The sequence below is a fragment of the Eumetopias jubatus genome, unplaced genomic scaffold (genome assembly GCF_037043125.1).
Source record: "Eumetopias jubatus isolate StellerSeaLion01/CBP00866 unplaced genomic scaffold, mEumJub1_p1.0 scaffold_1, whole genome shotgun sequence".
Classification (NCBI taxonomy): domain Eukaryota; kingdom Metazoa; phylum Chordata; class Mammalia; order Carnivora; family Otariidae; genus Eumetopias; species Eumetopias jubatus.
This window is the reverse complement of record NW_028274807.1, coordinates 145,079,925-145,103,219: the sequence shown is the minus strand read 5'-3', so window position 1 is coordinate 145,103,219 and position 23,295 is coordinate 145,079,925. Positions and strand designations below refer to the sequence as shown.

Genomic DNA, 23,295 nt, shown 5'->3' with positions numbered 1-23,295 from the left:
TAAAATTCAGACCTCGGTAATGTCTGATTTGGGATTATGGCGACTTGAAGAACAACAGGGCAGTGAGTCCTTGGAGCCCTGGTGAAAACACAGTGGCTTCGTTTTATTGAACAGGATCTGTGGCTGCTTGGCAGGACGTTTAGAATGCATTTAGTCAAAGACAGAGGGTAGTTTGGGCTGGCTGTACAGACAGCCCCGCAGAGTAGTATCTACTTGTCTCTATTCATTTGAATAGGAGCTTTTGTTCTGTTACCAGAGGAAGAAAGGGAGATTTGGGGCCATGGAGGAGAGTAGATTAAATATGGAAGTAGGTGGGGGCGCCTGGGCCGCTCAGTCCTTAAGCGTCTGCCTTCGGCTCAGGCCACGGTCCCAGAGTCCTGGGATCGAGCCCCGTATCGGGCTCCCCCCTCCGCGAGAAGCCTGGTTCTCCCTCTCCCATTCCCCCTGCCTGTGTTCCCTCTCTCGCTGTGTGTCTCTCTCTGTCAAACAAATAAATAAAATATTTTAAAAAAACATGGAAGTAGGTGGCAGCAGTGGCCCCTCCCCTCTTCTCTTCCATGGGTTTTGAGGCTCTAATGGAGAGATGGGTTAGAGGCTGAGGTTTGCTGGGTTCATGTTAGCAACAAGGTTATGAGTCAGACTGTGTAGGTCTGCATTCCAGCTACCCTTAGCTGTTTGCCCTTGGATATATTCCGCCTCTTCGTCTCAGTTTGCTCATCTGTAAAATGAAAGTAATGATAGTACCTACATTACACTGTTCAGGAGAAAATAGGTGTGGCTGACACGTAACGCATTCAACTTCAGTTGCTAAAATAAAATATAAAAGTATGATTTCCTTAAGTTCACACAAAATTAACATATATGACTGCGGGAGTTGGTGCACAAGGAAGAAACAGGTAAACTAAATGGTTTTGACAAGTTAAGACTAAAAGGAATTCAGATAGGTGCAGGAGGGAGCAATCCTGAAAGTCCTTTCACACAACGCACTGCCCTCAAAATGAAACCTAATTTCTTTCCTTGCTCTGCAAGGCGCCTACGTTATGTGGACTCTTGCCTACATCTCCAACTTCCTCTCCTCGCCTCCCTTTCTCGGTCCTTAGGACATGCTGTTCTCTCTGCGTGAAATTTTCTCTCCAGATCTTTAGCAAGTTTGAGGCGTGGCTAAGGCGCGGGGGTGGGGGGGCGGAGCTAGAGCGGAGGCGGGGCGGGGCGAGGCGGGGTGGGGCGGAAGCGTGGGCGGAGACCCAGGAAGTGACGGCCCTGTTGGTGGTCCCGGTGTGGGTGAAGTCCGCGGCGCCACCTCTGCGGCCACCGCTTTCCTGGGCGATGGAGAATGGAGCGGTGTACGGCCCCACCACGGAGGAGGACCCGGGCCCAGGCAGGGGCGCCCGGAGAGGCCTCGCCTCCTGCTTCTCCCTCGGCCGGCTTCAGTTGCGTCGGCTCTTGCTCAAAGTCTTGCAGCTCGTAAGTCCGCGGCCGGGGTGGGCGAGCCGGGCCCGGAAGACAGGGGGTCTGGCCCCGGAGCCGCCGGCCTGCGGGCTTGGGAGGCTGCCGAGCTGCTTCTCCTCGACCTGTTTGTTCAGGAAGCGGCGGTTTCCACACCCCTAGTTCCTTCTCTCTCGGCTGGAAAGGGGGGCGTTACCTCCCGCCGCCGGGCGGCCTCTCCACCCGAGTCTCACCCCCGCTGGGTGCCCGATGACGACCTAGGGCCCCCGAGCGTGTTGCGCGGGTCCAGGAAATGCTTCGGAAACCCAAGTCAACCGCTCAGACTTCTTTCACTCCATCCTCTGTTAAGACCTTCGTCTCCTCTCCCAGCTGTTACTCTGCATTATCGCCCAAAGTGCCTGTATTTAGATTCCCAAGTGCTTTTTATCTTTCTCTGGTTCCTGTGGTTTTCCTGGCACGAGCCCGCGGGGGGGCAGTTTAATTTGTTGGACGAAGCCTTCGGTTACCACGCACGGCATTGAGATGGGTGTTTACAATAAATTGTCTCCCAAGTGTTTTATATTGACTGGAAAAGAATTACCTCTGAGCAATATGTGTGTACGAAGTACATAGAGAAAAGGACAGCTTGTATTTGCGTGCAGGTAGCAAAAGTAGGGCATGGTTTACCCCTCTCTGAATTTCATTGAGTTTTAGTTTACTTTAGGCAGTAAAGGTACCTTAAACCTCGTAGTGAAAATACCAGAACATCTTTGGATTTCCAGTCACGCACATACTGATATACTATGTTCTGTTTTAAGAAGCGATGTACATTTTCTGCCAGAGGAAAAATCAGACTGCGTAGAATGTTCCTAAGTTGGTTTTGCTTGGGCTTTTTTTTTTTTTTTTTTTTTGCGTTTAGTCATCTCAAGTAAAAATAGCCAGTTGGTTTCCTTGGGACGAACTTAAATTCTTAGAACTCCGATAACCAGAACTTACATTCTTAGAGCTCAGATGACCTACTTTTATTTATTTATTTATTTTTTATAAATACTTTTTTTTAAAGATTTTATTTATTTATTTGAGAGAGAGAGAATGAGAGAGAGAGCACGAGAGGGAAGAGGGTCAGAGGGAGAAGCAGACTCCCCGCTGAGCAGGGAGCCCGATGTGGGACTCGATTCCGGGACTCCGGGATCATGACCTGAGCCGAAGGCAGTCGCCCAATCAACTGAGCCACCCAGGCGCCCAGATGACCTACTTTTATTAAATAAAAAAGTAGCTCTCAGAAAACTGGCACTACTTTCTGGTTGTCAAAATGATCACATCTGGGAATAGTTTGGAAATCACCTGGAGGCAGGTGATGGTGTGGCCTGTGGAACCCAAGAGGGTCTGGCTCTATCTCTCCAGCCTCCTTTTAGGTAGTTCCGCCTTTCAGTTGTTACCAGCCATAAGGGGCTTGCTCCTGCCATTGTTCCTTTGTATCATGTGCTCCTTCTACCCAGAGGTGCTTCTTTCTGTTCTTGTCAGTTCTAACAGGACTTTTAGATATCAGTGGTGTTCTCTGCAGTGGAGCTCAAGTGTTTCTGCACAAATAGTAGAACTCTTTAGAACAGAAAAGATTAGTATCTATATCTGAAGTATTCTTGCTGCTCTACAAACATCATCAATATTGGTGTTTTGCCTGTTAAATCTCATTTGCAGCTGTCTTTCTTTTCTCATCAGAAATGGCAAAGCTGAAGTAAAATTTCCCATTACCTTATTTGTAGTTTAATAAACTGTAGTTCCATGTCCTTGGAATAGACATACAACCAGAAATTTTGGTGATAGACTTTTTACTTAGATGTGGAGAAGGCGGGGGATGAATTTGCCTTGCAGGGGTTGGTAGACTGTTCCAGCTTGTTCCCCATCATAAGGAGAAAGAGGGAAAGAATAAAAACTAATGTCTCTTCTTGAAATCCATTTACAGGCTTAATCTTACTGCAGGTTGGGTTCCAGACCACCGCAATAAAGCGAGTATCACAATAAAGCGAGCCTAATGAATGTTTTGGTTTTCCAGTGCATATAAAAGTTATGTTTGCACTATACTGTAGTTTGTTAAGTGTTCAATAACATTATGTCTAAAAAAATGTACATACTTTAATTCAAAATGTATTTTTTTGAGAGGGAGAGCAGGAGCAGGGGGAGGAGTAGAGAGGGAGCGAGAAGGGTAAGCCGACTCTGCCCTGAGCGCAGAGCCGGACAAGGGTCTCAATCCCAGGACTCCAGGATTATGACCTGAGCTGAAACCAAGAGTCAGGTGCTCAACAGACTGAGCCACCCAGGCTCCTTAATTTAAAATATTTTATTGCAAAAAAATTCCAACCATTTTCTGAGCTTTCAGCGAGTTGTAATCATTGATCATATCACCATAGCAAGTATAATAATGAAAATGTTTGAAATACTGCAAGAATTACTGAAATGTGACAGAGACATGAAGTGAGCAAATGCTGTTGGAAAAATGGTACCAATAGACTTGCTTGACTCAGTGTTGCCACAAACCTTCAATTTGAAAAATGTTAATTATCTATGAAATGCAGTAAAGCAAAGTACAGTAAAATAGGTACGCGTTTATTTATGGGGAACTTGTAATGTTATAAGCTTTCTTTAATATAGATTTCTAAAAATATTTCATTATTGCTTTCCATTTTGATTGTTGTCTTTTAGTTCCTGCTTTGTTTGTTTGAGTGAATGGCCTCTAATCTTTTCACAATAGTGTATATTACAGGAGTTACCCAGAAAGTTCCAAGGAAGTTATAATGAAATAAATTAAAGCTGTCATCCAGCCTGGGGCAACAGGCAGTCTTGCCTTAAGTCATATTCTGCCTTTAGGTTGTTTTACTTTAGATAACTTATTTTTTTAAATTAGATTTGCAGAGCTCCAATAAGGAAACAACTGTAATGTAGAAGCCCATAATCAGAAGAGGAGGTACTTTAATAAGGGACAAGCAAGCCCGGTGACATTTTATCCAAAATGTGGTGCATTTCTGTGTTTGGGTATATTATTCTAGACCCATAAATCTTATTACAGTCTCAAAACCCCAGAAGAAAAAGGAACCTTATTCTAAAACTTAAAAAATCAGACTCTGTGTACTTAGGAAATTCTTAGAGTCCAAGGAGATTGAATTGGATTTCCTCCGAGGTTCTTCTCACTATTTAAGATTTTTACAAATCTCTGAGGCTCTGTGGGGTGTGCTGGTACAGAGCTGAACACCAAACCAGTAGAGAGTGGAGCCTACAAACAGGAGAGGTTAGAGATAAAGGAGCATAACTATCTCTTGAGTTACATACCCCTGGAATTATATAGCTGTCTGCTACTATTCAGATAAAACCTTAATTTTGTCAAAGGCTTGTCCAAAACCTAAGCATCCCTTAACTACCATCTGCCCTTCCAGAGCTGAAGAAGAAATACTCAGCTGGGAATGCAATGTAAGGAGTCATTGCAGTCCTAAATTTATGCAGTTTATTTCTTTATCAGTTTATTTTATCCTTAGATTGTTCCTTATGCGCATACACACACACACACACATACACACAAATATGTATATTTGTGTATGTGTGAAGTTTTTGTTGTTATTTTTGAGGGAGTTTGTTTTTGTTTTCAGGGGAAAATTGACATTGGGCAACTTAATTACTTGCCGGTAAGCTGGTGCAATGATCTGAATATGTGTACAAGCTGACATTGTGTTTATGGTACCAGTTGAATGTCCTGATGGCCTCTCAGTACTGTGAATATAATGACTCTTCAGGCAGACAGTTTGATTTAGAATTCACCAGTGATTTAAATTTATCAAATTATAAAATAATGTTACTCTGTAAGTTCCAAGAAACAAGTCACTTAGAAGCAGTTTCTCTTATATTGGTGCTCTCTTCATTATTTCAATGTGAAAATTGATCTGTAAATTGAAATCCTCTTTTTAACCTTGAGGAAGATTCATAAGGTCAGCAAATTATATCTTTGAACCTTTGTAAGAGTAAATATTTGCCTAAGGCAAGGGAGGCGTAGACTAACTTCAGGCTGACTGATGGATTTGTTTAGTTGGACCTTACATAGGACTACAGGTTTTAGTAGCAAGTTCATTAATTCACAAATTAATATAATTTTGTAGGGGGGCCTTATAATGAATGGCAAACATTAAAAAGTTCTTTTTATAAGAAATGTTTTAGTAGGAGACTTTAACAAAGACCAATGATGGAGAATTTGTGTTTAATATAAAGTGTTAATGTTAAGGAAGACGGACGTTTCAGAAGGGGTAGTGAAACTGAAATGAGGAGAGAGACAGGGTAGTCACTATCTGAATGTTTAAATCACCAGAACTGTGAGTAAGCCACGTTTTAGTCACTAAGATTTCCCAAATGTGTTGACCCTAGCACATTGGTTTTAATGTAAAATTTAAAAAGGGGAAATGCACAAAACTCTGATTGTAACTTCAAAAATCCAGTCTTAAGGGAATACCCACACAAACATACGTAGCTGTAAAATGAGCTTAATAAACAGTGTTTGGGGGGGCGCCTGGGTGGCTCAGTCGTTAAGCGTCTGCCTTTAATTCAGCTCAGGTCATGGGCTCCCTGCTCTGCGGGGGGGCCTGCTTCTTCCTCTCCCACTCCCCCTGCTTGTGTTCCCTCTCTAGCTGGCTCTTTCTCTGTCAAATAAATAAATAAATAAATCTTTAAAAAACAAAACAAAACATTTTTTGGAGTTGGGGGAGGGGAACAAGCACAAAGTGGGAGTCAGGAGACCTGGGTTTTGGGCTGTGCCTGGCCAGGGTGGGACCTGGCTGTCAGAGATTCCTTCCTCCATCGCCTGTAGTCACAAGGGTGGGAGACTGTGCCCTCCAAGGACCTCCCAGCTCCAAAGGCTTGACAATTTCCATAGTTTTTTATTTGGGCAAAATTTTATGTCATCAGAAGCAGTCACATTGGGTGTAATGTCATTAGGTTCTTAATAGTCAGTAAGCGGTATTTAATGTGAGGGCTTCATGCTACTGAGAGTAAAACTATTTACCAGAAAATAATAATTGAGTCTTTCAACTTTTAACATTCATTATGATTTCCTTACCCAGTGACCTTACCTCTTTTATCCTTCACCACTTTGGTATTTAATGCTGGTGACTACCCATTTCTTGAAATTATTCCTTCCCTTTTACACTTAATTTTTTTTCTTTTTTAATACAAAAAGTTTGTTTACCAAAAAATATATATAAATTAGGAAATATGATTAAAATCAGCCATGCTTTACCCCCCCAATCACTGTTTAAATTAATGATTTGGAGTATGTTCACTTGCTTATTAAAGAGTCTTCCTAAGAAGTGTTAAACCCCCTGTGACTTGCTTGTCAGGTGTGAGTTACTCTTTTCCCTCCTACTCAGGCCCCACCCAGTCCTCTGCTCCTCCTGTCTTCTAACCGGCCAAACCAGGCAGGTAATCCCTGTTGCTTTCATCCGAAAGTCCATACTCCCTGGCCTGATCACCACATAACCACACCCAGCTCCTTGAACATTTTCATCATCACTCCCCATTCAGGTCAGTTGCCTTATTATCCCTGTGGGGTTTACCATGCAAGTTCTTTGCCTTCATGAGTCTGTTCTTTTTTGTCCTCCACCTGGAATGTTCTCTGCCTTTCCAGATCCTATGTATCTCTTAGCCCTGCTTTGAGTCTTGCTTTTCCACTTATCCTTCTCTAGCTACTGTTAGTCCAGGTGGATCCGAGCATTTTCCTGAGATTTCCTGAATCTACATATAATGGATGGTCAGTTATGAGGTGTATTGTTTTCTTATACTTTGATCTTGTTGCTGTGTCATTACATGTTCCTATACATATTACAGTGTTGGATACATAATACCCAAATGCACTTCTTAAAAAAGATTTTTGTAATTGAGGTATAACTGACATGTATTGGTGTCAGATGTACAACGTAAAGATACTGTAGAGTGCTGTGGGAGATTATATAGGAAGGTTCGGAGCATCAGACAGATGGGAGGAGCCAGGAAAAAACTTCATACTGAATATAGTTTGTAGTGCTGATTTCTTGGTCTTAAACTGGGAATAGGAACTAGTAAATGTCCAAACTTGATATCGTACCCCTTTAATCTCTCAGGATGTCTGGGTAGAATATGCCTCTTAATACTGCTCTGAGGCTTGACTCCTGTTCGTAACTTTGGAACAGGACTGGTTAGAAAGACCCTGACTGCTGCTGGTTGAGCTGGGTGCTGCCCCTTTCTTACTGAGAATAGACAAGCAGTATGTATCTCTACCGAAAAGATTTTATTGTCATATGGCTTACACAGATGAGCATTCCTGATAACCTAATTATTGAGATAAGAATGGCCCACGATCAACTAGTCTCAGACCCCAGTTAGAGCTTTAGGCTGATATCTTCTCACAGTTAATTGGCTTTTGTATACCTGAGGTATATTTTGCAAATTTGTCATAGAGAAACTCCTAAAAAGTCGCATAAGATTTAACATAGAGGCAAGAATAAAGCAAATGGAATATTAGACGTTTAGTATTTTATTATACTGTAGTCATGTAAAAACTCACCCTGTAATTATAATTACAGGAGACTAAGGAAGTACCTTTACACAATGACTTTCTGAGATTTGTCTTGATGTGTCACTTTTGTATCCTATGGTGTAATAATTGGGAACACCTTACCTAACCTAACATCTGTCTGAAGGCGGTTGTTTGGGATATGCTGGACTATTTTATGTCTTACTAACTTGTAGGAAATCATACCAGTAGGCTCTGTTTTCATCCTTATATAGATTCTTTTCAGTTGTGGGATATATGAAATTTTGTATTAACTGGTTGGAGAGGGAAAAATTAGAGACCTTCATACCAATTTAGATTTGACCATTTTTTTTTAACTTTTTATTTTGAAATAATTATAGATTCACAGGAATTTGCAAAACAAAACATACAGGGAGATCCTCTGCACTTTGTGTATGTGTGTGTGTGACCTGTGTAGCTTCCTAGAGTCACTACCACAACTGTTCCAGAACCATCCTATCACCACAGGGTTCCCTCATGCCACCCCTTTATAACCACACCTTTCCCCTCTTCCCTGGCCACCACTATTTAGTTCTCCAGCTTTGTAGTTTGTTATTTGAAGAATGCTATATAAATGGAATCATGGGGGTGTCTGAGTGGAGCAGTTAAGCCACTGACTCTTGGTTTCAGCTCAGGTCGTGCGTGATCTTGGGGTCGTGAGATCGAGCCCTGAGTGGGGCTCCACACTCAGCACGGAGAATGCTTGGAATTCTCTCTCCCTCGCCCTCTGCCCCTCCCCCCCAAGATAAATAAATAAATCTTTAAAAACGTAAATAAATGGAATCATGTAGTATGTAACCTTTGAGTTTTGGAGTTCTTTCACTGCATAATTTGGACATTTATCTACGTTGTTGCATATGTGAGTTTGCTCCTTTTTACTGCTAAGTAGTATTCCATGGTATGGATGTAGCACAGTTTGCTTAACCAAAGAGGGACATCTGCATGGTGTCCAGATTCCGGAGCTGTTATGAATGAAACTGTTATGAACATTCATGTGTCAGTTTTTGCACAGACATGTTTTCATTTCTCCTGGTTGTAGGCAGAATGTGGGAATGCGGTTGCTGGGTCATACAGTGGTGGTGTGTTTAGTTTTTAAGAAACTGCTCCATTGTTTTTCAGAGTGGTGTACCATTGACTTCTGTTTGATGAAAATATTTTGTAGCCTGGGTGGTTCAGTCGGTTAAGCATCCTGACTCTTGGTTTCGGCTCAGGTCATGATCTCAGGGTCGCGGGATTGAGCCCCGCGTTGGGCTCCACGCTCAGTGGGGAGTCTGCTTGAGGTTCTCGCTCTCCCTCTGACCCTCCCCCGACTCATGCTTTCTTTCTCACTCTCTAAATAAATAGAATCTTTTTTAAAAACGAAAATATTTTGTAGGATAACATTTTTTTAAATTATTTATTTATTTGACAGAGAGAGACACACAGCGAGAGAGGGAACACAAGCAGGGAGAGTGGGAGAGGGAGAAGCAGGCTTCCTGCTGAGTGGGGAGCCTGATGCAGGGCTGGATCCCAGGACCCCGGGATCATGACCTGAGCCAAAGGCAGACGCTTAACGACTGAGCCACCCAGGTGCCCAGGATAACATTTTTATAATATGCAATGTATCTGCTGATTTTGGTAGCACACTTTTGCCATTAATATATCTGGTTGCTGCTACTGATCTGAGGGGCAAAATGGCATTTCCCGATAGGCTTTGATTTAGGTCACCAGTCATTTTGATGGTCTTAATGCTTGAAGGAAACTCCCTTGGCTTGCACAAAACCCACACTAGCTGCCCAAGTGAACCTCTCTTCTCTCTCTTCCTATTTCTGGAGAAGAGTTAGCCCCAAACCTGGGCCCTGAATCCTATCTATAGAGAGCCTCTTTTCTTCCTTGTCTTTAGACCCACCCATCTTATTGGTTTCTGCCTAAGTATTTAATCATGCTCAGTTCTCTCCTATCTTGAAATTCCCTTCCCTTTGACCTCGTCCACTACTTCCCTATCTGGCCACTCTTCCCACGCTATACCTCTTGACTCTGCTGACTCCCATTGCTTTGTCTTCCCCTCACTTCCCACCATACAGTACTGTAATCTCAGCCTCCCTGGGTGACTACACTGACATGGGCTTGCTGATGTCACCGGCAGCCTTATTGTAGCTCAGTCTGATGTCGGTGTCTCAATGTTCTTACCCGACCTCTGAGTAGCATTCATTACCCATGCTTACTTTCTCTTGGTAGAAATACTTTTTCCTTGGTCTGCTACCTCCTTGGACTGCTGCTCCTAATTGTCCTTTGCTGATGTCACCCCCTCTGCACATCCCTTAAATCTTGGGTTTGCTCAGAGTTCTGCATGAAGCTGGCTTTCCTCATTCTGGGTGATCTCACTGGCCGATGCCCACGTCTTCATCTCCACCCTAGACCTCTCCCCTGAGCTGCAGACCTGTATATCCTTTTGCCTCCTAGACACCTCCCTTAACTCTTTTGCAGCCCCCTCATACACAGCACATTTAAAACAATGTATTCTCTTCCCAGCATCCTTGCCTCTTAAAAAAAAGACAAAAAAGAACCCCAACTCTTTTTCCTGCAGTGGAGCTCCAGTATGTTAGTACCTTATATATGACAGTGGGAGTGCTATTAAATCCCACTTGCTTGCATTTAATTGAGTTGCCAAATTCACCGGACCTTACCATTGTGCATTCAGTGCACGGCATTCTGACCCACGCCTGTCTGAGCACTTTTACCCCTGCCATCAGTTGACTTGGGTTATTCCCACTACTACCAATTATACTTTTATGGTCAGACATTTAATTAAATACCACACAGACTGAAATTGAGTGGGAAAAGGAATTGTTTTTGTGAAAACTAAGTTGAATGCTTTGGAAAGTCCAGAAAATAAATTACTAAAATATTTGCTGTGGAATTGAGTGAGAGCGAGGTAACCATAAAGGGCTAGTAAAACTAGTCCAAATCTAGAAGGATTCTGCCCTCCGCTTCTCAAGTGTCCAAGATCTTGCTCCACTTCAACTAAACATTAGTCTGCAAGTGGTAATTATAGATGATGAAAGTGATTAGTGCAGAAAACATGACGTGGAATTCCAATCAGTAGGCTCAAACCCAGAGAAAAGCCCTATTTCCAAAGATTGGTGAATAAACGTGCCTTTTTGCTTTAAGTTAAAATAAAGCATTCACGTCTGTTATCTTGTTTCCTACTCTGTTTGTATTGGTCCTGATAAGGGCTTCTGCCGCTTCTTGCCTCTCGCAGTGATTGCAGACACTGTTCTCCATCACCACTGTCTTCCCAGCTCACTGTCTTCCCCTGGTTTCTTCCATCAGCTTCCCGACTGGAAGCCTGAATGTTCTCGCCCCTTTGCTTTAAAACCCTTACAATCCAGATTTTTTTTTTTTTTAAACTAGGAAGCGAGGACACTTAGATCTAGCCTACGCTTACCTCTCTAGTCTCGTCTCATTATTTTCGTGTTGCCATCCCCTTCCTTCACACTGGGTGCTTGAACCATGTTGACTGAACTCTCTCTCTCGGCTCAGCGGGGGTGGTGGGATCTCTGCCTGCCTTGGGGCGGGAGGGTGCCAGCAACACCCCGTATTTTCCCCAAGTCTAGCATTTAGCACTGGGTAGTTAATTATTTGTGTACGTGGATTCCCTTCAAGGCAATCAGATTGTGAAGTTCTGTAGAGATGGGGTCTGGTCAGTAATCGTGTTTGCCACAGTCTCTACTTTCCAGAGAGTGGAGTGAACAGATGAGTGTTCTGAATACTGTAGGTTTCTCTGGAAAACACTCGAGTAAACAGCTTGGTTTCTTTTGTAGTTGCTGTCCCTGCTGGCCTTTGTCTGCGAGGAAGTCGTGTCACAGTGTACACTGTGTGGAGGACTTTACTTTTTTGAATTCGTGAGCTGCAGTGCCTTTCTTCTGAGTCTCCTCATCCTGATTGTGTACTGCACTCCCGTTTATGAGCAAGTCGATTCTACCAAAGTCAAGCAGTCGGTAAGCGTGAGAAAAGTAGAATCCCTTTACAAAGAACATGGCTCTTTTGGAATCTTGCGTAGTTTTACTCTTCAGAAGAGTGCTGCTTTCAGAACTCCGTAGCACGAGAAGACACTCTCCATGGTTCCAGTTCTGCCCCTGAGCAATTCCATTTTCCCTGCCAAGCAGGGTGGCAGAGGGTGAAAGTGAAATAAGAAAGGGGGAGACAGACGCGGTCAGGGGTTTACAGCTAATTGGTGGTTTAATCTCATTCACACGAGGTATTTATTTTTATTTATTTATTTATTTAAACGCGAGGTATTTTTTAAAAACTAGGATTTTTGTCCCTTCTGATTTCTCACATTTCAGAGCGTCACTCTTGGGTTCTGCAGTTGTCCATTGTGTACCTGCTCTGCGCTGGGCATTATGCTAGATATTAGAGAGAGTGATGAACTAATGTGATGTATCTCTGGAGCTTTTCAAATAAAGCACCACATAATGCTACCTATTTTGTTTTGAGTTTTATATTATGAAAGAAGTTATCAGTAAGTGAATTCAGGCACTTGTTGAATTCACTGTTCAGAAATTTCCCTTTTAATGAAAGCGCACATGAGAATTTTGTTTTCACAGAATCAGTGATGCATAACTTTCTACAGACAGTCTGCTGGTGCGCGTGTTTGAGTATAGTGTGGATTTGTGAGATGACACATGAGGTGATTCACATGTTTACTGCACTTGAAGAAAGAATTGAGCGGTTTCCTTCTTCGGTAGTGTTGGAACTAATAGTGGTTTGTGACAAATTATACATGTCAGGGTTGACATATAAAAGCAGTCACACCTCTGAGGGAAAAGATACAAATTAGGGTGAGTTTTTAACTATTAAGAATGGAGGATAATAAGATCAATACAAAGCAGTAAGATTCTGTTAATTTTTTAAATTAATGCAAAGTAAGCGTCGGGTCAGATATTAATATACACCTAAGAGATTTACTTTTTTCTATATACACTTTGGTGCCTTTTAAATCTGGTGCTCTAAGAATCCCTTACCTTCTTTTAACAGAATATTTTAAGTTTAAAAATTAAAAAGCAAAAAAAAAGTTGATACCACAACAGTTAAAAAAAATAACCTTGAAAAACAGATTGGAGCTGAATCACATCCACCAAGCCTTTGATGAGCACATACATGCAGCTCTTGGTATGGCTGATATAGGACTGACCATTACCCTTCCTGATAATAGTTGCTATCAGCATGGACTTGTGCCAGACACTTTATGTACTGTGATTTAGAATCCTCACACCATAATGCTCCATTTTCCTGTTGAGGAAATTTGGGTTCAGCGTGGTTACATACCTTGTCCAAAGTTACACAGCTAGGGTAAAAATAAACTGAGACTGGAACCCAGGAAAGCCCTCAACACTCGGCATTCCATTCTCTGACCTCCCCCGAATCCTGTTGGTACCAGCCCCCTACCAAGTTTTGATGCTTTCATGGCAAATGTCATCACCTCAGGGATCTCCCTGTAATGATGACAATAGCAGAACCCATTTATTGTATGGAATGCATATTAAGAGGATGCAGAGAATACCTTAGAATTTTTGTTAATTTTATTTGTAATCTTTGTAACTTCTTCCTTTTTACAGAGAGGTATTCGGTAAGATTTTTGGATGAGTGAAAAGTTTACTAGTATATTTGAGCTGATTGATTTGTAGTTCCAGTGTATAAATTTATATTTTAAACATTAAAGATCGAAATTATTTTTTCTTATCTCTCAGTGGCAAAACAGTATCACTGTCCATAAAAATACTTTTGGAAATGTTGAGTCTTTAGTGTTGCATCTGTCATGTTTAAGAACATTGATCTTTTGACAAGAAACATTGATCTTTTTGACAGGAAACAATATTTTCCAGTTTAATGATTTAACTAAACTAAACAAAATGTAAAACATTTATTACATCAGAGGAGCATTTAAAAGTAATTAAAAAAACATTATTTTAGAGTAAGTACTGATCTTAAAATATTGGAGCAGGGAATAAATCAGTCATTTCATCCTAAAACAGCTTTTGTCAATATTCTACTATATCTCTTTTGGGTCTTTTTTGTCTCTTCATAGGTGATTAAAAGTCATATAGGCTGTACTTTGCACCTAACATAAGGATTTCATGTTTGTTTAAAAGGCTTAAAAATCACTTTTACTCTCAACTATTAATGTACTTAAATACTTTTTAATGTCAGAGAAGTTTTCTGTTTTGCAGAAAATGTTTTGAGAGGGCGGTGGTGGTGGTAGTGCCCAGGGAGTGGGAGGGATAAGCTTTTTGAAGGGAGAATCTTTTCTGTTCCATGCTGTTGTGGCTCAGATTCTGTCAAGAGTAACAACAGCCAACACTTACAGGACATTGACTCTGTGCCTGGCACTGATCTAAGCACTTTCTACCGATTAACTCTAATCTTTAGAATCACCTCTGAAGAAGATACTGACTGTTATTACTCCCATTTTGCAGATGAAGAAACTCAGGAAGACAGATGTTAAGTAACTAATTCAAAGTCAATAGAGCCAAGAAGTAGCATAACTGGGATTTGAACTCAGATAGTCTGGTTCTAGAATCCATGTTTCTTGAACACCACATTAGTATGCCTCAAAATGGTTGTCTTGTTTAATACCTCCTTGAATGTACTCCAGATATTAGTAAATGGAGTTTTATTTGTATGTCACAGATTTGAAATAATATTCAAAGGAAAAGGAAAAACAGAATATTGCAGAAAAACCACCTCTTTTAGAAGCAAAGAGAAAATCTCTTAATTTGTTTTATAAATGTTAAGTGTACAATTGACAGTACAGGACTTCTGTATTGGATGGGTTATTGATACTAGGTTTAGTGGAGATTGCACTTCAGAAAACCCCGAAAGTATCAGACTTAAAACCCTTTGGAATGGCCATCATTTTACCAGTTTCTCCTCTGAGTCAAGTGTGCATGTCAAGCACTGGTTTCACTTGGCATCTGGGAGGAGCCTGACAAGAGTGTGCCTGAGAGAACCCTTGGAAACCCAGGGAGAACTTCATGTCATGAGCTGCGTTATGCGGAGATATGGAAGCTTTTGTAGAGTAGATAAACTCATGATACAAGCTCATTTTGGGTTACTCACTTGGAACAATTGGAAGCAATATGTTACTGCAGAAAGCTTAAGTGTCCAGAAAACATACTATTGGCATATTTTATGTAGTTAATGACGGGTGGTTCTTCTGATTCTCTCTTTTCCAGAGTGCTTTCAAAGCACCGAAGTACCCTCAGAGAGGCCATCCTAGCATAGAATACAGATCTTCCTCGACTTACAGTGGGGTTATTACATCCCAACAAACCCATCATAAGTTGAAAAGACCCTGAGTCGAAAGTGCATTTAATACACTTAGCCTCCTAAACAGCATAGCTTAGCCTAGCCTACCTTCAGTGTGCTCGGAACACTTATAAAACCTGCATTTGGGCAAAATCATCTACCACAAAGGCTGTCTGATAGTAAAGTGTTGACTCATATAATTGGATACTGTACTGAAAGTGACCAACAAAATGGTCGTGTGGGTACAGAAGGGTTGTCAGCGTACCTGTTGTTTACCCTCGTGATTGGTGGATTGACCAGGAGCTGCTCCCACTGCGCAGCATCACAATGGAGGATCGTCCCACACAGTGCTAGCCTGAGACAGCATCCAGAGTCACAGTTTGAAGTACAGTTTCTCCTGAACGTGTAACATTTTTGCAACATTTAAAGTTAAACATCATAAGTACAACCATTGTAAGTCAGGGGCCATCTGTACTTTGAAAGGGAAGAAAAAGTTTTTTGTTTCTAGTTTTTGGGTTTTTCTGCTGGCAGTAAGATGATTTAATAAACCTTTGGCTTTGATAATTTAATATGTCCTTGAGAAAAAGACCACACACACACACACACACACACACACACACACACACACACACACACGACCTTTTGGGGAACTGCTCTTATTAAAAGATTATCTTGTCATGTACTTTGAATATGCCCTGTGCAAAGTGTGGATAGTGTTCCTTTATGGGGGGGTAGTGAATGCCAGATTTATGGAAAAGTTAGAAGCTGAAGTATGTAGGTTTGGGCTGTATGAAGAAAAAACTGTGTCACAAACGTTTTTAAAAGTAAAAAACAAAAGCATTTGTTTCATCAACCTAACCATGTTCTTTATGCACTCGTTATAGGATTTTTATATTACTATGGGAACAGGATGCGTGTTCTTGTTGGCATCCATCATTTTCGTTTCCACACATGACAGGACCAAAGCTGAGATCGCTGCAACTGTGAGTACCTTGTATTTCGAACCCTTGCTTAGTTTTGTTTCCTTAGAAATATGGAACTTGGAAAGTACTTGACAGGTGATACAATATGGGAGAGTAGTTTATCTTGTAATTTTTTAGTGTAATTTTGAACAGAGGACCGAAGAGCAAATAAATAGGATAGCCTTAGAAACCGAGAACCTGTCTTTAGACTTTAGAATAAAAACCCATTTACTCCACATATGAACGTGTCACTGCTAATGGAAGTGGTAGAATTGACTTTATTATCCCGTCCTTTTCTACTTTGCGGTCAGCAAAAATATACCTACATGCCAGGTGCTGTTCTAGGTGTAGAGAATACACAGGAGAAATGATCCAAAGGTTCGGCCTTTATAATAAAAGAGATAGATAAGTAAATGTCTTTATCTGAAATCCTTGGGGAGGGGGCAGTTTTGTTTTGTTTAGAATTCAGAATATTCTGGTTTTTAGAAAGGTAATCTTAACACATATCATATGACAACTTCAGAGGACCTGGGGCAGCACCGTATAATCCAACATGTTAATATTTCTGAAGCATGAATATTCACAGTAAAAAGGATAAAGACTGTAAGTAGTTTTACCTCGTGCCACTTTTGAGCCCAGTAAATTATGAAAACTTTACTTTTGTAGCTTTCCGGATTTGAGAATTACAAATCAAGGATCATGCACCTGAATTGGTACCAGTGTTGTGAATGCGTATAACTGATAACTGAGTAACAAATCCGCTTGCACGTCAGCTGGGTTCCAATTAATCCTTGGTTCATGACAAAACTGAAGTTATAATTAATTGACTTGTCAGCTAGTACATCATTAAAACTACTTTTAATTACAGAACAACTCAAAAGGAGTTCAGAGCCTTGCATGGTTCTATCTACCTGTTCATATGAGCACAGTTTATTAACACACGTGTAAAACATAAAACAGAAATTAAATTAATGCTGAACCTTGACTCATTCCAGCAGTAAGTAATATTTCTGCATGGGCACATGAACCAATGGGTACATGAAGAGAAAAGTCAAAGTTTTAACAGACCCTTTGGTTAATTTCAGTTTATATACAAATTTTTGTTGTGGAGGAGTATTAATAAGGGTGATCAGTAAAATGTTTTGCGGTGTGGAAATGTATTACTATAAAATCCTTGGAGGGGGGCACCTGGTTGGCTCAGTCAGATGAGTGGCTGACTCTTGCTTTGGGCTCAGGTCATGATCTCAGGGTTGTGAGTTTGAGCCCTTGCCTTGGGCTCCGGGCACAGCGGGGAGTCTGCTTGAGATTCTCTCCCTCTCCCTCTGCTCCTCCCCCAGCTTGCTTGCTCTGTCTCTTTCTAAAATAAATAAATCTTTAAAAAATAAAATAAAATCCTTGGAGGAAGTGAAATAGAGTTGAGGAAAGTTGAGTTGAAGGGGGAAAGAGAGCATGGCATGAAATTACCAGCTATTAAAACAGAGCTTATTGGTATGTGACAATTAGGTGATGTGTTAGATCAGTGCAGTATTTAGATTTCATTGGATATATTTAAGAGTTAATGGTAGTTTAAAAACTCAGTATTTATAATATGCTGGAAGTTACCCTTTGTAACTATTTAAATTATGAAAACATTTACAGACTTGAGTGAGGGAATCCATTTAAAAAAAAAGAAATTGTGAAGTATGTGAGCAAAAGCTCTGGAAGATCATTTGGATGATATGGCGTAGAGGGCGCTGCTTGGACTAAAGCTCTCGAGGGGGTTAGGGATGGCTTCACAGACAGGGTGACGTCTGGTCTGTCCTTAGAGCATGTAATATGTTTGCCAGGCAAAGAAAGGGATAGATGCCATCAAGCCAAAATGAAGACTCCAGAGGGGAGAAGTGCCTTGGGTTTGGAGATGTGGGATTGGTAATTAAATGTAGGTCGGATGTGTTGGGACTATTGGGGTGAAACAATGAATTTGGAGTTGAGTTTGCTTTACCGTGAGATGAGGCAGAACGCATATTCTTAAGGATAGAGGGGTTGGGTGTGAAGGGTCAAGAAGCTGGAGCAGATGACAACAAGATGTTAAAAATCTAGAACAGGGGCGCCTGGGTGGCTCAGTCAGTTAAGCATCTGCCTTCGGCTCAGGTCATGATGCCAGTGTCCTGGGATCGAGTCCCACGTCCGGCTCCCTGCTCGGCGGGGAGTCTGCTTCTCCCTCTCCCTCTGCCTGCCGCTCTCCCTGCTTGTGCGCACTCTTTCCCCCTCTTCTGTCTGTGTCAAGTAAATCTTTAAAAAAAAATCTAGAGGGGCGCCTGGGTGGCTCAGTAGTTAAGCATCTGCCTTCGGCTCAGGTCGTGATCCCAGGGTCGTGGGATTGGGCCCCGCGTCGGGCTCCCTGCTCCGCCGGAAACCTGCTTCTCCCTCTCCCTCTGCTTGTGTTCCCTCTCTCACTGTGTCTCTCTCTGTCAAATAAATAAAATCTTTAAAAAAAAAAAATCTAGAACAAACTGCTGGTTACCAGAGGGGAGATGGGTGAGGGGATGGGTAAATAGGTGATGGGGATGAAGGAGTGACTTGTCGTGATGAGCACAGGGTGATGTATGGAGGTGCCGAATCACAATATTGTACACCTGAAACTAATATTATGCTGTATGTTAACTGGAATATAAATAAAAACAAACACTAATAAAAAGCATGGAGAGATGGGGTGATAGAGGTGGAAGGGACTTCAGCCATTACCTACATCAATTTTCTCTTTTAACAGAGCAGTTCTTTGGCCCCCATTCCTTTAATGGTTTTGCTAGTGAAGAGCTCTTCTTGACAGAATTCTCAGAATGTTTGATCCTATGTTAGAAGAGTACAATGAGGAAGTGATTTAAAGGAAGAGGAAGTAGGTAGTGGTATCATGTTGCTGTGTCATTATTACAGTGTGACAGTTAACTGGAAAATATTTTTTAGGTAATTTAACCTAAAAGTATCTTCAAAATAGAATTTCTGTTGATCATTCAATGGATATTGATTACTTCTTGCCGTTGTCACCTGTGCTCAGCTCCCTACTCACTCATGTACCTGACCTCTTCTGTGGGTCAGTCTAACTGTTGCTAATAATCTTGTGTTTTGTATCATTTTATAGGATTTTGCTTTTCCTCTATTAACCTTAGTTTCACAGATTGGCACCCCACACATACACATGCATATGCACACGTAAGACAGGACATCTCTGTTTTGGGAAACTCCAACTAATAGCCATTATTCTAGAATTTCTTTTGTTACATCTATTTTTTGATGCCCTTAAAAAGTCTTTTATTACTAAGGTTAAGAATAATGTGTATAAGATTGGGGCGCCTGGGTGGCTCAGTCAGTTAAGCACCTGCCTTCGGCTCAGGTCATGATCCTGGGGTCCTGGGATTGAGCCCTGCGTCAGGCTCCCTGCTCCGTGGGGCGTCTGCTTTGCTCTCTGCCCCTCCCCCCACTTGTGCGCTCTCTCTCTCTCTCTCTCTCTCTCTCTCTCTCCCTCTCCCTCTCCCTCCCTCCCTCCCTGCCCCTCCCCCGCTCATGCTCACTCGCTCTAGTGCTCTCTTGCTCGCGTGTTCTCTCTCTCTCTTTGCACTCTCTCTCAAATAAATAAATAAAATCTTTAAAAAAAAAGACGAATGTGGATAAAATTGTTGAGTCGTCTTGCTTGTATAAAACACTCCCAGAGCCAAGTAGGAAATGTGAGATTATATTCCAAAATCTGTCATATAAACCCTTGTTCTTCTTTCTCCTCAGGTGTTTGGATTTCTAGCAAGTATTATGTTCCTGTCTGACGTTGTCATTATGTTCTCTGAGAGACGACAGGAATCCCAGATGAGGAAACCAGAGGCTACCAGGAGGGCAGGGGCCCTCACAGAACCCCTTAATGCTTAAGGACTTTGGGGACCGGGTGTTACATAAGGTATTGACTGTGTGGTGCCTGAGCCCTGGCCGCTTGTGTAGAATTTGTGTAATTGTTAAACCACTTCTTTTGGAGAGCAAAGGGAAGGGCAGGAAGGCAGTTTTATTAACATTGGCCTGTGTGTCAGTCACCACAAATTAGGCCAGAGAGTTTTTGGGTTTAAAAATTTTTTTTTTAAATAACAGTTAAAACTTCTGTCACATGAAATGGTTCTGTTTTTGTTTTGGAGGTGAGGACAGTTGTTTCTTTAAATCACATAGCTCAACTGATGATAATTTATTCTGTCATTGTTACTAGGCCTAGCTTTCAAATTAAGGCTGTACAGCCAGCATGATTAAGTTCATCCATTTAGAAATTGTTTTATTTTTAAATTAATTTGCTTAGCTGGGATTTTTTTTTTTTTGATGATCAGATAAAATTTAATGTATATTTAAGAGATCATTATTTAAAATATTGGTCTAGATTTTTTTTTCCCTTAAAAATGTAATACCCAGGCTTTACTGTATCTCAGCCTTAAAATTATATTGTTACATTTTAGGATAATAACTCTTTCTGAGACCTTTTATAGCCTGATAGAAACTGTATGGGAGGTGTTGGTATTTTATATGTATAAAAGCAACAACATCAGAAACCACATGTTTTTGCTGCACTTTGGTGGTTATTGATAAGCAAAAAAAAGTTTCTGTAACACATAGAAAAATGGAAGAAACTCTCATGGCTAAGGACCAAAGATAAAGAAGATAGACTTTTTGCACAATACAGTGAAAGTGATTATAAAAACAGCCTTCAACCATTTACCACTGTCTGAAGAGATGAGTTCATACTATGAGTTAGAAATTGGTCCATTCCCTTACTGGCATGTGGTTATTTCTACTGAAGTTAATATGGCTCTGCAGGTCCCATTCAGAGTTTTCTTTGAAGCCTCCCCTCTTTTTAAAACCCCAGCCTTTGATTTTTCATCTATTTGAGATTTTCCCTTTTCAGTCTCTCTATCCACATGGTCCATACGCTGCTTCATCACCCGACAGAGGTGAGCCTCCAGCCCTGACTCTTGCTTGATGGCAGTGGTCTTAGGTGGTCCAAAATTTGGGGCCCTTTTAATTGCATAGAATATGTAGCAGGATCTTTAGGGTTCTTGTTCCCACATTGGGCATTACTCTAACTTCTCTTTGGGGGAGCCCTTCTTAAGAAAGTGAGCATCTAGCAAATCCTGCCCAGGTTAATACTGATGTCGGTGTAAGGGAGTAGTCTACCCAGTCTCAAGAGACACTTCATAACTAGTTCTGATAATTTGGGAGCATTGTCTCTTGCTGGCAGGTTGTCTTAGACCCAGCCAGACAAGGCACTCAAGACAGGACCTTTCTGACCAAGTGGTTCACAGGGTAGACCTCTCTTGTCCTCCTCTTGGATTTTTGACTCAGGACTCTAGAGTTAAGGCAATGAGCCCATGCGTAAGGTACTTCAGGACTTTGGTGGAGGTCTCCTGGGCTAGCTGGGCTGGGTTATCTATTGGAAGGAGTGGAATCATGTTTCCAGTGAGACAATTTAGTGACCCTGTCCTTTTTAAATTTCTCATTTATGTGTTGTCGATGTGGCGAATGTGGTGGTCAGAATTCATCATTATGGCTAGACACAGCTTGTCCTGTGTCTTTACTGACGCAGGACCTTATCCCTTTGTACCAGAGCTCGGGTGCTAGCTAGTTCTGGTGGGTAGTCACCACTGCCTCCTCCCTGGGAGATAACGAAACCGATCACTGATGCTGTCATTACTGGGCATACCATCCAAGAGAGAAGAAATAGCCTGGGTCTGGGCTCCAAGAATAAAGAGTGGTGCAAAAATAACTCGCTTCTGGTCGTCAGGTTCTGGAATTTCCCATCTAACTGTACCACTGTCATTTGAAATACCATTGAGACCCAGCTGGGTGTCGCAGCAAATGGCCTGGGCTACCTCAGCAGCCTCCCGCACGCATGGGCTTAGTTGAGGTTGATGGACAAGTCCCCACCGGCCTCACACATGGAGCGCGTTGACATTGAGCTTCAGCTCTGCTTGCTCTGAGGCTTTGCTTCCATTTGTTTGATTGGAGCCCAAGTGGGCCTCATAGCTGCCACTTAATCCTTCCCTTTTCGGGAAGATCATATATTCACTAGTACTTTTGGTCACTCTAGAACTTTTCTTCATATTGTTTGTTATGGGACTCATGACTGATTAGCCTCCCTCTTCTGTTGTAGAAGGAATGAGAGGAAAAAGACCATGTGGAAAATAAAAAGTTTTCAAGGAGAACTTGGGACCAAAACCCCTCCTATGTCCAAAACAGGGCACATTCAATAAACTGAAAGTTACCATAATTTTTTATTAACAGCCATGTTAGACTTAATTTGTTATATTTTATACAAATAAACTATTTAGAGTGGTTCTTAAAAATTATAAGGGAAATGCACATACAGTATAAAAATTTTATAATTGCTGTACTTAAATTATGTTCTGTTTGGCGACTGGAAAATGTATTTTTACATTGTTTATAGCCAATCGCTTTTGTATTTATCAATTTAAATCCTTTGTGTCTTTTTTTTTATCTCGCTCAGTGTCAAATTTTGTAGTCTTCTTTTTAAATAAATCCATTTTATTGTCTGCCTTTGTAGCCATTTCATTGTTACTTCAGAAGCCTGATGCTCAGGGTGCCTGGGTGACTCAGTCAGTCAGGCGGCTGCCTTCAGCTCCGGTCATGATCCTGGAGTCCCAGGATCCAGCCCCACGTCGGGCTCCCTGCTCAGCGGGGAGTCTGCTTCTCCCTCTGCCCCTACCCCCTCTCCTGCGCGCGCTTTCTCTCTCTCTGTCTCTCTGCCTCAAATAAATAAATAAAATCTTAAAAAAAAAGAAGCCTGATGCTGAGATGAAAACTTTCTCCACAGAGTTCTAGGAGTTGGCTCTACAACTGTGGTAAGTCCCTGTGTCGAACACTGAACTGTGGGTCCGCCCAGGTGTGGGGCACAGGAAACAAACCCTCTTCCTACCCAGGGGCCGCTCCTCCCGTTGCCAAGATGGAACACACCTTCAAACGGTATTTTTAAGGAGCCATATAGGAAAAGTCACAAAGCAATAAACACCTTGAAAT

The 23,295-nt window shown here is 41.7% G+C and overlaps 1 protein-coding gene across 1 annotated transcript; it reads left to right on the top strand.

The window, feature by feature from the left end:
- The first annotated feature begins 1,242 nt into the window (after window positions 1–1,242).
- Window positions 1,243–22,811, top strand: CMTM6 (CKLF like MARVEL transmembrane domain containing 6). Its single transcript, XM_028107043.2, has 4 exons — window positions 1,243–1,464; window positions 11,812–11,988; window positions 16,183–16,281; window positions 20,017–22,811. The coding sequence occupies exons 1-4, from the start codon at window positions 1,327–1,329 to the stop codon at window positions 20,152–20,154; spliced, it is 552 nt and encodes a 183-aa protein (XP_027962844.1). The 5' UTR covers window positions 1,243–1,326; the 3' UTR covers window positions 20,155–22,811.
- The last annotated feature ends 484 nt before the right edge of the window (window positions 22,812–23,295 follow it).